The sequence below is a fragment of the Olea europaea genome, chromosome 12 (genome assembly GCF_002742605.1).
Source record: "Olea europaea var. sylvestris chromosome 12, O_europaea_v1, whole genome shotgun sequence".
Taxonomy (NCBI): domain Eukaryota; kingdom Viridiplantae; phylum Streptophyta; class Magnoliopsida; order Lamiales; family Oleaceae; genus Olea; species Olea europaea.
Genome location: NC_036248.1, coordinates 27,266,971 through 27,277,863, shown reverse-complemented (window position 1 = coordinate 27,277,863; position 10,893 = coordinate 27,266,971). Strand labels below are relative to the sequence as shown.

General features: G+C 30.6%; 3 protein-coding genes across 7 annotated transcripts in view; 2 read left to right on the top strand and 1 right to left on the bottom strand.

Annotated features, from left to right (window-relative positions):
- LOC111406240 overlaps positions 1-2,758 on the bottom strand; it is a 12,073-nt gene extending 9,315 nt beyond the window's left edge. The window contains exon 1 of one of the 2 annotated variants that reach the window (XM_023035536.1): positions 2,351-2,758. The gene's annotated coding sequence lies outside the window, so the exon portion shown is untranslated. The remainder of the gene's footprint in view (positions 1-2,350) is intronic. The other variant, XM_023035537.1, reaches the window with a different exon arrangement.
- LOC111406241 (ELMO domain-containing protein B-like) lies at positions 2,598-5,618 on the top strand. Its single transcript, XM_023035538.1, is given in 5 exon segments — positions 2,598-2,708; positions 4,075-4,143; positions 4,364-4,479; positions 4,593-4,647; positions 4,922-5,618. Coding segments are annotated over 5 exon segments (492 nt in total). The 5' UTR covers positions 2,598-2,615; the 3' UTR covers positions 5,081-5,618.
- Positions 5,619-7,123: 1,505 nt separating this feature from the next.
- Positions 7,124-10,821, top strand: LOC111406239 (transcription and mRNA export factor SUS1-like). Of its 4 annotated transcripts, none has more exons than XR_002704968.1 (3): positions 7,124-7,452; positions 10,133-10,189; positions 10,323-10,414. XR_002704968.1 is itself a non-coding variant. In XM_023035535.1 (3 exons), the coding sequence occupies exons 1-3, from the start codon at positions 7,352-7,354 to the stop codon at positions 10,394-10,396; spliced, it is 252 nt and encodes an 83-aa protein (XP_022891303.1). In that variant the 5' UTR covers positions 7,124-7,351; the 3' UTR covers positions 10,397-10,821. The 4 variants fall into 4 exon arrangements, 1 of the variants encoding a protein (XP_022891303.1); XM_023035535.1 differs by lacking the exon at positions 10,133-10,189 and adding an exon at positions 8,023-8,099 and having other exon boundaries at positions 10,323-10,821; XR_002704967.1 differs by lacking the exon at positions 10,133-10,189 and having other exon boundaries at positions 10,323-10,450.
- The last annotated feature ends 72 nt before the right edge of the window (positions 10,822-10,893 follow it).

The following is a 10,893-nucleotide window of genomic DNA, read 5'->3' as shown; positions in this document are numbered from 1 at the left end:
TTGATATCAGAAAGATATGAGTTTCTAAAACTTACTATCCTATAGATTCTTGATAGATTGAAGAAGATAATCTCTTTCTTACTTTAACAAAGAGAGAATTTTCTTTACTTAAGATCTTTATTCTTAATTCTAAGAAAAGATACAGTGAGGGCAAGAAGCTGAAATAGCAGAATTCCCATTGAGGCAAGAGGCCGTTTAAGGGAGCAGTTTGCAGATTCAGAGCCTGAAGGTCACTCGGTTCTAAGAATACAGATTTTAGATCAAAAGTAAGGTAAAATTATTGTCTTTGTTAAATTTAGAAAGAATCCTTCTGATATCTTGAAAGAATTGTAGGGATTATTATTGTTTATGTTTGCAAAAAACTTGTCTAAATATGTTATTATTCATAAAGTTTGCAAGGAATTATTTGAATAATGCCAGGTTATACAATTAAAAGGATTAGATAATCTGTTAGATAGATTAATGGAAAAAATAGAAAATATTTATTCTCAATTAGAGATTATGGATATATTATCGAAGGAATTTGATAATCTTAGTAAATTACATGATAATTATATTACAGATTATGCTAATTTATTAGATCAAAGGATGAAATTATATATTAAAACTCGAAATGAGAGGAATAGAGGAATTTAAGACTATCCCAATAAATTAAGGATATCTTGTGCAATATATGATAAATTATTTCATTAAGGGTATTATAGACATTTTACCAAAAATGAATAGTAGTAGGCCATTTATAAAAATCTCCCTTGTTTATGTATATTATTTGTTTAGTATTTAATTATTTATATAATTTATTTATTTAATTTCTTCATGATTTAATTGTTTATATTATTATTTAAATTATTTATTTTAATTTTCTCAATTTATATTATTTCATTAATTATTTTATTAATATTTAATTTAATTGTTTATATTAATATTATGCCTACTAATTTTAATTGATTTATTTAATTATTTTATTAATACTTAATTTAATTTTTTATTTAAACATTTCATTAACAGATAATTAAATATTAAATAAAAGTAATACTTAAATATTTTAAAAACAATATCAAATTAAAAAATTAAAATAATCATTTACATAAAAAATACAGTAATTATTTCAAATGACTAAAACAATTATTAAAATATAAGCAATTAAAATAATTATTTAAGTTATTCGAAGTAATTAATTATTTAAATAAAAGCAATTAAACAATAGTGATTTAAATATAACCAATTAAATAATTATTTAAGTGAATAATTAAATATAAAATAACAGTAATTAAAAAGATATAAACAATTATAAAAATAATTATTTCAAATTAAAAATTAAAATAATCATTTAAATATAAAATAAAATAATTATTTCAAATCATGAAAACAATAATTTAAATATAAACAATTATAATAATTATTTAAATTATTTCAAATAATTAATAATTTAAATATAAGCAATTAAAAGAATTTATTTTTAAAATTCAACTAGTTAAATAATTAAATATTAAATAAAAGTAATTAAAAAGATTTAAACAATTACAAAAATATTTATTTCAAATTAAAAATTAAAATAATAGTTAAATAAAATATACAATAATTATTTTAAATAATTAAAACAATTATTTAAATATAAACAGTGAAAATAATTATTTAAATTATTTCAAATAATTAATTATTTAAATGAATAATTAAAAATTAAATAAAGGTAATTAAAAAGATATAAACAATTACAAAAATAATTATTTCAAATTAAAAATTAAAATAATCATTCAAATATAAAATACAATAATTAATCAATTATTTAAATATAAACATATAAAATAATTATTTAAATTATTTTAGTAATTATTTAAATATAGAAGATTAAATAATTATTTTTGTAATATTTAAAAAATTAAATATTAATTAAAATATTTTACTTTAAACATTTAAATAAAAAAATAAAATAATTATTTCAAATCATTAAAACAATTCAAATAATTAAAATAATTATTTAAATATAAATTTTATTTTTAAATAATTATTTTTAAAAAAAAAATTAAAGGGACGGTTGGGCTAGCCCAACGTCAGGGTTATTCCAGACGGCTGGGCCCAGACGACGGGGCGGTCTGGATTTCAGCCGGCCTAGCGTCAAGGCCAATCCAGATGCTGGTCCGTCTGGATCCAGACGGAAAACGCCATTGCCGCCTGCGTTTTTGCAGACGCAGGCGGCTGTATCTCTAACGGCGGAGATCCGCCATCTCATCATTATCAAATACCATGTCCATCATATTCCAACATTTTTGCATACATTTTTCAACAAATCTGAGAATAATCATGCTTTATTTTCTAAATTAATTGCATATAATGGTCTCAAGCAACTCACCTGAAATTCCGCCGGTCCGGATCGTCTGTTTCTTGGTGTTGATCGAGTCTGGGTGTCGGTTTCTCTACAGTATTTTTTTCACCCTTTTCTCTCTTCTTCACAGTATGAGGGGGGAAGAACCGTGAACACACGAAACGACGACGTAACTGTTCCCACCCCTCTCTCTCTCTCTCTCTCACACACACACTATATGCATACACAAGAATAGTATGATACTCTAGGGCAAAGGATAAGAGAGAAATCAAGATCGTTTGTTGGTGTTGAAATGAGTCTGGATTCGGGGAAGCTGTGTTGCTATTCTTGCATTCAGTCCTTTATCGTCTTTTCAAATGCAACCACTCTAATTCTGTTCCTTCAGGTACTCATTATTGATATGCTCTTCAAATTTGTATATTTTCCCTGTGAATGTGATGATGCGTATTTATGTGTGTTGGGGGTGGGGGGGGGGGGCGGGGTGGGGGGATATACGATGCTCTTGTTTTGGTCTAATTTTAACATTGATTGTGTAATTAAGGTGTAATTAAAACTAGCAATGATCGGTATTTGAGGCTTTTGTTTCAAAAGTGCTTGAGGTTTGAGTTTTGGTATAGCTTAAAAACCAATTAAAATCAATTTTTTTACTGTTATTTTACCATTCTAGTCGTCATTTTTGAATTTTTCTCTCACAGGTGAACCCACTTTATCTGTAACGGTCAAAAAATCAATTATCAAAATCCTTACCAAACAAGCACTAAGTCTGGTTGGTTGATCAGATAGTTAAAACGTTTTTTATTTATTAACTAAGATCTTTTCGGTGTCATTCGTCTGCAATAGAAGTTTAAATTTCTCGTACTGTTTTTATTGTTATATTTATTTTATTATTATTTTTTTAAGCAATTTAGATTGATTCAACATTACGAATTGTTAATTTTTGAGCTTGATTCTTATATCTCTCTTGTGAGTTACAATAATTTGGCATGCCTTCAACAAGAGGAAGGCCAGTCAATGCTCCATTCGTGTTGGCTTTGAAATGTTTTGAAGTTATGCCTTGATTGGATTTGTTTATAGCCATACATAATTGTCCATTGATATTTTCAATGATGAAAAACGTCAAAAATATAATCTAGCATGAATTTCTTCATAATTTTGTGGGAATAGTTTGGAACTGAGAAATCTATAGAAGTACAAATACTGCCAAACACACTGACGTTTCAATTAAATTGGAATATCTCACATGGGAGGAGAAGATAGGAAAATGTTTGTCCAGTTACACGAGAGAGTTTAATTCTTCTCGAGCAGAATGTATTTGGTTTATGGATACTGCATTAAATACGTACATCTGTGTCTTAGAAGAGCGGGAGACAATGGTGAATTCCATAGGAATCTCGTAGAGACCTGGTTCCTGCACTAATCTGCTTCAATCAAATACTCACACAGTTCTCGCATTTTGTCTCTGTCGTACTGTGTATGTATTGTGGATGATGTTTATGGTAAAATGCTTGACATTCTTCATTGAGTGTGTACGTCCGCTGGTTTGAGTGCAGATGATGCAACCTGTGGTAAATCAGTGTGGATGGGAAAAGGCCTCACTTTTGTTTGCTTCAATCGAAAGGGAAGCTTTTGACATTTCAATGTTGAGAAAGTTGAATATCTGTTATGTTGTCTAAAAATTCCTCTCTTTTTGGTTAAAATCTTGAAGATGATTATTTTATTTTTTTGACATAAATTTCTCTTAAAATTGGCAGGAAGAGAGACTGAGAAGGTTGAGACATAGGACAAAAATAAACTTTGATGCTTCCAGACCAGCCCGTCAGGCGTGTATTGCATTCTCAAATCAGTGTTATTTTCTCTGGTCATTTGATAAAATCTGTAATATACCTGTTGCTTTATAGTGATTACCAGTATATGGTTTGCAAATGATGGATTCAACGTGAATCCACAAGAGCATTCCTTTTTGTAATTTTAAACGCGTCTGAAAATTCAATCAATATTGAGACTTTTTATCTTCGTCTAATCGAACTTGCACAATTGCAGGAAGCCTTACGGGTACTATAGTCTGCTACATAGCCTGGTCAGAAGCTTCAAAATTTGTTATCTGATCAGTGGAATCAAATGGGATGGCAAGGAAGAGATCCATCTACGGACTTCAGGTTTTTCCTTTCGTCCCTATGTCTATATCATATTAAAGTTTTAAACTCTTCCCCTGTTCTCCCCCTCAGTCAGTTTCTTTTGTGACACTTGACATTGCAATTTTGATATGCAGAGGAGCTGGGTTCATTTCTTTGGAGAATTTACTGTTTTTTGCCAAGACATTTTCGGTAGGATTCCATTTCTCACTTTTCTAAGTAATGTGCTTATGACTTGCATAGGATACTTGTATTGTTTTGTTATTCCTTTTCTGTTATATTTGGAGGGAAGGAATTCTGAGTTTGCCGTTCAGCTTCAGTTTTTGACACATTGCCTTTAGAAACAATACGATGCGTAAGGACTGTGTCCTGCTGGAAAAATTGAAACAATCTGTAATAAAACGTTTTCTTGATTTCTTTGGAGAGCAATTTAGGGTCAAAATAATTTCTTTGTTCCTTGCCACAGACATCCTTTCAAAGTCTATTGAAGAAGCAAGCAGGCAAAAGAGCTGTTTGGGAATATCCATTTGCTGTCGCTGGTGTAAATATCACATTCATGATTGTACAAATGCTTGATCTAGATGCCAGTAAGGGGAAAAATAAATTGCAAATTTGTAAAATTTGACGCAGTACATGAATCTCTAGGCGACTGGCTAATGTGAGATCAACTACATGCAGTGAAACCCAGAAAATTTGTTAGAGCTGTTTTTCTAAAGATGTTGTCGGGTAAGATCAATGTCATTTTCATGTTATGTACATCGAATTTTATTTCGATGCTGATGCGTTTGCAGATAATGAGTGGGCCTTTGACCTGCTCTATTGTGTGGCTTTCGCGATAATGGACAAATTGTGGCTGGAGAAAAATGCTAGTTACATGGATTTCAATGTATGCAACCTCTTTTCCCTCCTAATCTTCACGAATTTAAGCTAAACCTGCTCGTTGAGACTCTACATTGAAGACTCGAATCTTTTACCAGTTTTACTAATTTTTTCTATTCAACGTAGTTGTAACGCACAATATATGTTGATGTGATATTTCACTTATATGATTCTTTTCTCCCAAATATATGTTTCTCGGGAGATTTTGAAATTGGCTAGATCTCAGCTGGAGAAAAAACTGATGATGGAAGATGTATTGCGAATCGAGGAAATGCCTTCCCATAGCCTTCTTTTTTGATGTTAACTGATCTAAAATATCGTTTGGTATACAATATTGGTCAGCACTAAGCACAGAGGAAAAAGGATTAATTTAATTTCTTCTTCTTTTTTTTTTAACTCGTATAAGTGTCATCCACTTCACATATGCCATAAGTTTTTGAGTTAAAAATGTTTTAGCTGATCCCCTTTTTGTTTAGCTTTGTCATTGTTTTTTCTCCTTTGTGCACTGACATTAACATTGTTATGTAATATATGAAAATTAACTATTGATTTATCCTTAATGATTTGTATTCCCAACTTGCTATTATCGAAGTGGATAGAATGGCTTCATTGGGAATTAGTATTTCATCCAAAAGTTTTACTTATGGAGTAGGAGTAGTTGAATTTAGTATGTATTGAAGAATATCTTCACCTCGCACTAATGTACTGATGTGGAATTTTTTGATTTCACAATTACAACATTGTATGCATTATGAGGAGACTTAACCTTGACATTCTTAAAATGATTAACAATGTCAAATATGTTGTAAGATAAAATGATTCTCAACGTTGATAAACACGAGCCACCATATCTTTGATAGAGTGAGAGTCCTTCATGGGACTCTCGGGTTACTATGATTGGCTTTCGGTTAGTTGGTTTTTAGTTGGACTTCTACCATTACGTTCTCAAGTAAAATCTTTGCTTGAGCTTATGTTCACATACCTTTATTACTATTAGGAGGCATTCATCCTAGATAAAATATTCATCTCGTAGCATTTTGCCTCCCTCTGAATGATAGTTGCGGTGATTAAGAATCCAAGAATGAAAGAGTCGACCTTTCAGATTGCTCGTGAACTATTACTACCTCTCATTTATTCTATATGACTCTCACTAAGTTACGAGGAATGCCAACTTTTAACAACAATTAAGGTCACGATATGACTATTTTGTGCACCATCTATAAACAAGTAATGAATTTATGTATTTTTGAGTTGAAAATTTTATGAAGGCCAAGCTCTTATTGGTGGATTTTTTAGGTGAAATTCATTTTGACATTTAATAAATACTATATATAATGCCTAGTTAGAGTCTCAACTTTTCAAAATGGATTTTGTAAAAAGTATTTTTTATTTTATTTTAGTTTATATTTTTATTATTTTTTAAGAAAATTTGGGGAAAGTAGAGTAAAATTTTATACTCACGTGCAAAATATTTTATTTGGAGAATATAATTTTAAAAAATAGAGAAAAATAAATATTAAAGATTGTGATTAAATAACTAAACAAAAAGCCATTAATAAATTGAAAAAGAAGAAAGTAACTAATAAATAACAACATTTTGCTGCTCTGAAATTATAAAAGTAATATGAGTTTCTTGTCATGACAAGCAGTTATCCTATATATTACTTCAGAATAATAATTCAAAGTTAATTTATGTTTTATCTAATAAATTTTCTCTTTTTTTGGGCTTCGAAAAAGGAGGGCTTCAATTTAACGTCCGCCTGGGGGGGGGGGGGGGGTTTAGTTTTTTTTTTACAATTATATATTGCTTTTAATTTAGAGAAGTATTACTATCATTTAAGTTATTACTTTTAATTGATAAGCATGTTAATTATCAATATTAAAGTGATCATCATCATCATTACTATTATTTTTATTTTTATTGCGTGTGCATTTAACTATTATTGCCTTTTAATTTAGAGAAGTATCAGTTCTTGGAGCATTAGTAATATGACTTGATTAATTGATATGGTTGCTTATGCAGCTGATAGAGAGTGGAGAAAAAGAACGGTTGAAGGAGCTTTTGAGGGAAAGACTTATCGAATGCGGTTGGAGAGATGAAATGAAAGCTCTTTGCAGGTTTTTGATTAATTTTTTCTGCAGTTTGCGTTTGATAATATAGTTGGTTTAATTTGAAGAACTGCTTTATTGGAAGGAATGTTTAGGTTTGAGTTCTTCAAATTATTGAGATTAATTAAAACTTTGTACAGAACTTTTTTTTTTTGAATTGATCCTTATAACTCATCCATGTTGGGAATTTTGATGAAAGCTTGATGAATTTGTGAATAATTGATTCAAAATCAGTTATGCCAATATATAGTGAATACCAATTTATGGACTTAAGAAAAATTTAGTGGAGAGTTCGAATGCTCAGATACATAATATATCATTCTTTTAATTTGAATTATGTATGCTTTTGATTAGTATTAAGATAAAAAATAATAATAATAAATTGGAGTTTTTGACAAATCAAAGAGAAGGTACTGTTTGGATGGAGTAACGGGTTATGATGAATCTTATTTGGTCAGCATGCACAATGTGTCTTGCTCCCCATTTTATGGGGTATAGTCCTCACAAGATTTGCTTGACTCTATCCAAGCTCATAATGCCTTGATTACTTGGAAAACCTGTCTGCAATTTTTTTACAAGGGCACATGCAAGGAATAAGGGAAGAAAAAGTGTAAGTGTGGATGACCTTGTTCATGTCATTACCCCAAAGGGAAGAGGTAGTTTCGTTCACTTAGTTATGAATTCATCACACACTTATTGATCTATTGTTTAAATTTCTCAACTTTATTTAGAATTCATATTTACAACGGTACTTGTGTTGTTGCAACATCTCTTCTTTTTGACAGATCTCAATGTTGGAACAGGTTTATTATAAATAGTATTTCATATTTTTTATAATCTGTAATAATTGATATGCTCTTAAAATAAGTAAATACAAAATTTGATTGGTACATTTTTACATTGACAATTTTTGCCAAGGGAGTGTTAAATGGTTGTTTACATAGGGCTGTGTTTTTAGGGTCTGAGAGCAATCACCTTATGCGCTTGCCGATAATCAACTCTCCCACTATGTTATACAGATTAAAAGATTTATTCTCGTGGCAACGCTTGGAGAAGATGAATGCTTTTATAACCATAACATATGGTGCTTAATTGATTGAACTTGCATGTTTTGCATCTTGTCATTACCAGTTTAGATAGTGAATGGACATAGCTTTTTTCTAAAATGTTTTTGTTAATTTTATTAATTGATTTTGTTTCTCTTTAATCAGAGAAATATTTTTCTTAATATATACCGGAAATCATACTCACTATGAGAGAGTTGAGAAGTGGTGACTGTCAAAAGAAATGCTGCTTTTGTGTTGGCCACAAAGGCTTTAAAAAGAAATGCTTCATTCTACATATTGAGTTGCAACCTACTAAGGATGCGTGCATGTAAATAAAACTTGGATGAAGAATCTGAAAGAGTTGTCTCACGTAATTATAGTTCTTTTTCTAGCTAAAATGTAGAATATTTTTCTTTGTATCACACACAATCTCATGCTACATTTTACTCGCATTGTTTCTAATCACCCTAGTACATAAATTAGATTCTTAACCCATCACTTCGTGACATGTCAGACATTTGGCTGCTGCCTGCTACCATTACATGATGGTGAAATCATGTATATGAGAGCTAAATTTGAAAGAATTTTAGGGTCTAGAGATCCAGAGGCATTTTACATGATGAATCCTGATAATAATGGGGCTCCTGAACCTAATGTTTACGAGTCTAAAGTAGCAGATCTGATATTACATGTATGTTTAATTACCATTTTTTTGTGGGTTTTTGCCTTTTGTTATAGAAAATGGAAACTGGGTAATTTGGATTGGAAATGTGTTATATTAACTTATAACTTAATTAAGAGTGGCTTTTTTCTCTTAATGTGTTTGGATTTAGATTAATTTTCTTCAGAGAATCATATAACAAGTTTGGGTCTCTGTTTTTGCTGCTTTATTTTTGTTTGTATGTTCTTCTTTAATAAGGGTTGCTTTTTTCCTCTTATCTATCTTCCTTCTTGTTTCATTTTTCAATCTATTTGTTGTTACATTCTGCTTGATTTTGATGTTTAAATTCAGTATCATTTATTTTTATCTTTTACATGATGCTTTATCTTTAGTAAATAAAGTGCTTTATGGAAACTTGGTTCAGTTGTTTAGGCTCCTACCTTGAACTGGAATGTTCATGAGGCATTAATACTTGATCAGTTTGTTGGGATGTGTTGCAAAATTCTATTAAAACAGCGAATTGAATTTGGGAGGCAGCTTTCATTTATGTATTCGTCTGTATATTTTTCTTTGCATAAGTTATAAGGCAGCTCCAGTTTGTGGCTGAGAAGATATTTCTTCAGTTCTACTTGCTATGCACTCAGATTTGAAAAATTTTCAGAAGTAATCTGTTTTGATCCTAGTAGCTTGTCCCAGCCTACATGCTTATTAAATCTTAGAATACTTTTCATCTTCTTGGCATTTTTTTTTTAATAGAAAAACAAGAATAGAACAGAGATAAATTTCTCTAATTTTATATAAAACCAGAGCCCCACTTTTTTTCTTATTGATTACATATATAAACCCAAAGCCCCCAAATTCAAAAAACAGATTTAATTTCTCTGATTTTATACAGATATAAAACCAACATTATGCCCCCCCCCCCCCCCCCCCCCACCACAAAAAAAAAAGCTCAGGGGTGCGATTTTATACATTTTCTCAGTTTCTTCAAATGCATCGAGGTGTGGGTGGTAATGAAGGCAGTACAACTTCTCCAAAAGTTAAGTCTATGTTACCCGTCTTGATTTTGACCCCCTAACTCAAAATATTTGTTTGCGCTGTCCTTGCTGCTAATTTTTGTAAAGCTTTGCTTTATACATCAGAATTAAATAAGCATCTCTTTGTTTATGCAGCTTCTGTTCCTGATAAGGTAAAAGCAGAGCTGCTGCAGCGAATCCGTTCATTTCTTTCATCAACTGCCCTTTGATGTGATAGGGAACCTCTACCATATGGCGGTGGATAAAAAATGAGAATGCTGAGATACCATTGCCAGCAAAGATCTTATGCTCTGTCTTCTGAAGTTTTCTGGTAAATGTTAAGTTTCATGGATGCTTCACATAGTCAGCAATACATTTAATGTCGCGTCAAGGGATGACTTGCTTTTCTTCTGTTTACTAGCCCAAAGAAATGGACCAAGGTTACTTTTACAGTCTGAGCAAACAACCTGTGAATATTTTGTGTGATGATACTGAGATTATTGATTGTATTGGATAATTGACATCCTATTTTTCTTCGTTCATCTCATTAATTTCTTTATGTATGCGCTTACACATGATCATTCATTACTTATTGGCATGTGTATATATCTGGGACATAACTGGGCTTTCATTGCTCAAAGTTAGTATTGTTGTCTTTTGGCTGGGTTAAGTGCCATAATTGTAGATCTTGTATCTTCAATCATGCTTGATAATGGACATCTTAGTG

Bases quoted from the DNA above. Each gene is read 5' to 3' on its own strand.
- LOC111406239 (XM_023035535.1), top strand. From the start codon at position 7,352: ATGCAGCTGATAGAGAGTGGAGAAAAAGAACGGTTGAAGGAGCTTTTG. The intron at 7,453-8,022 runs GTTTTTGATTAA...TTTTTTTACAAG, and splicing joins GAAATGAAAGCTCTTTGCAG to GGCACATGCAAGGAATAAGG. The intron at 8,100-10,322 runs GTAGTTTCGTTC...TTGTTTATGCAG, and splicing joins CATTACCCCAAAGGGAAGAG to CTTCTGTTCCTGATAAGGTA.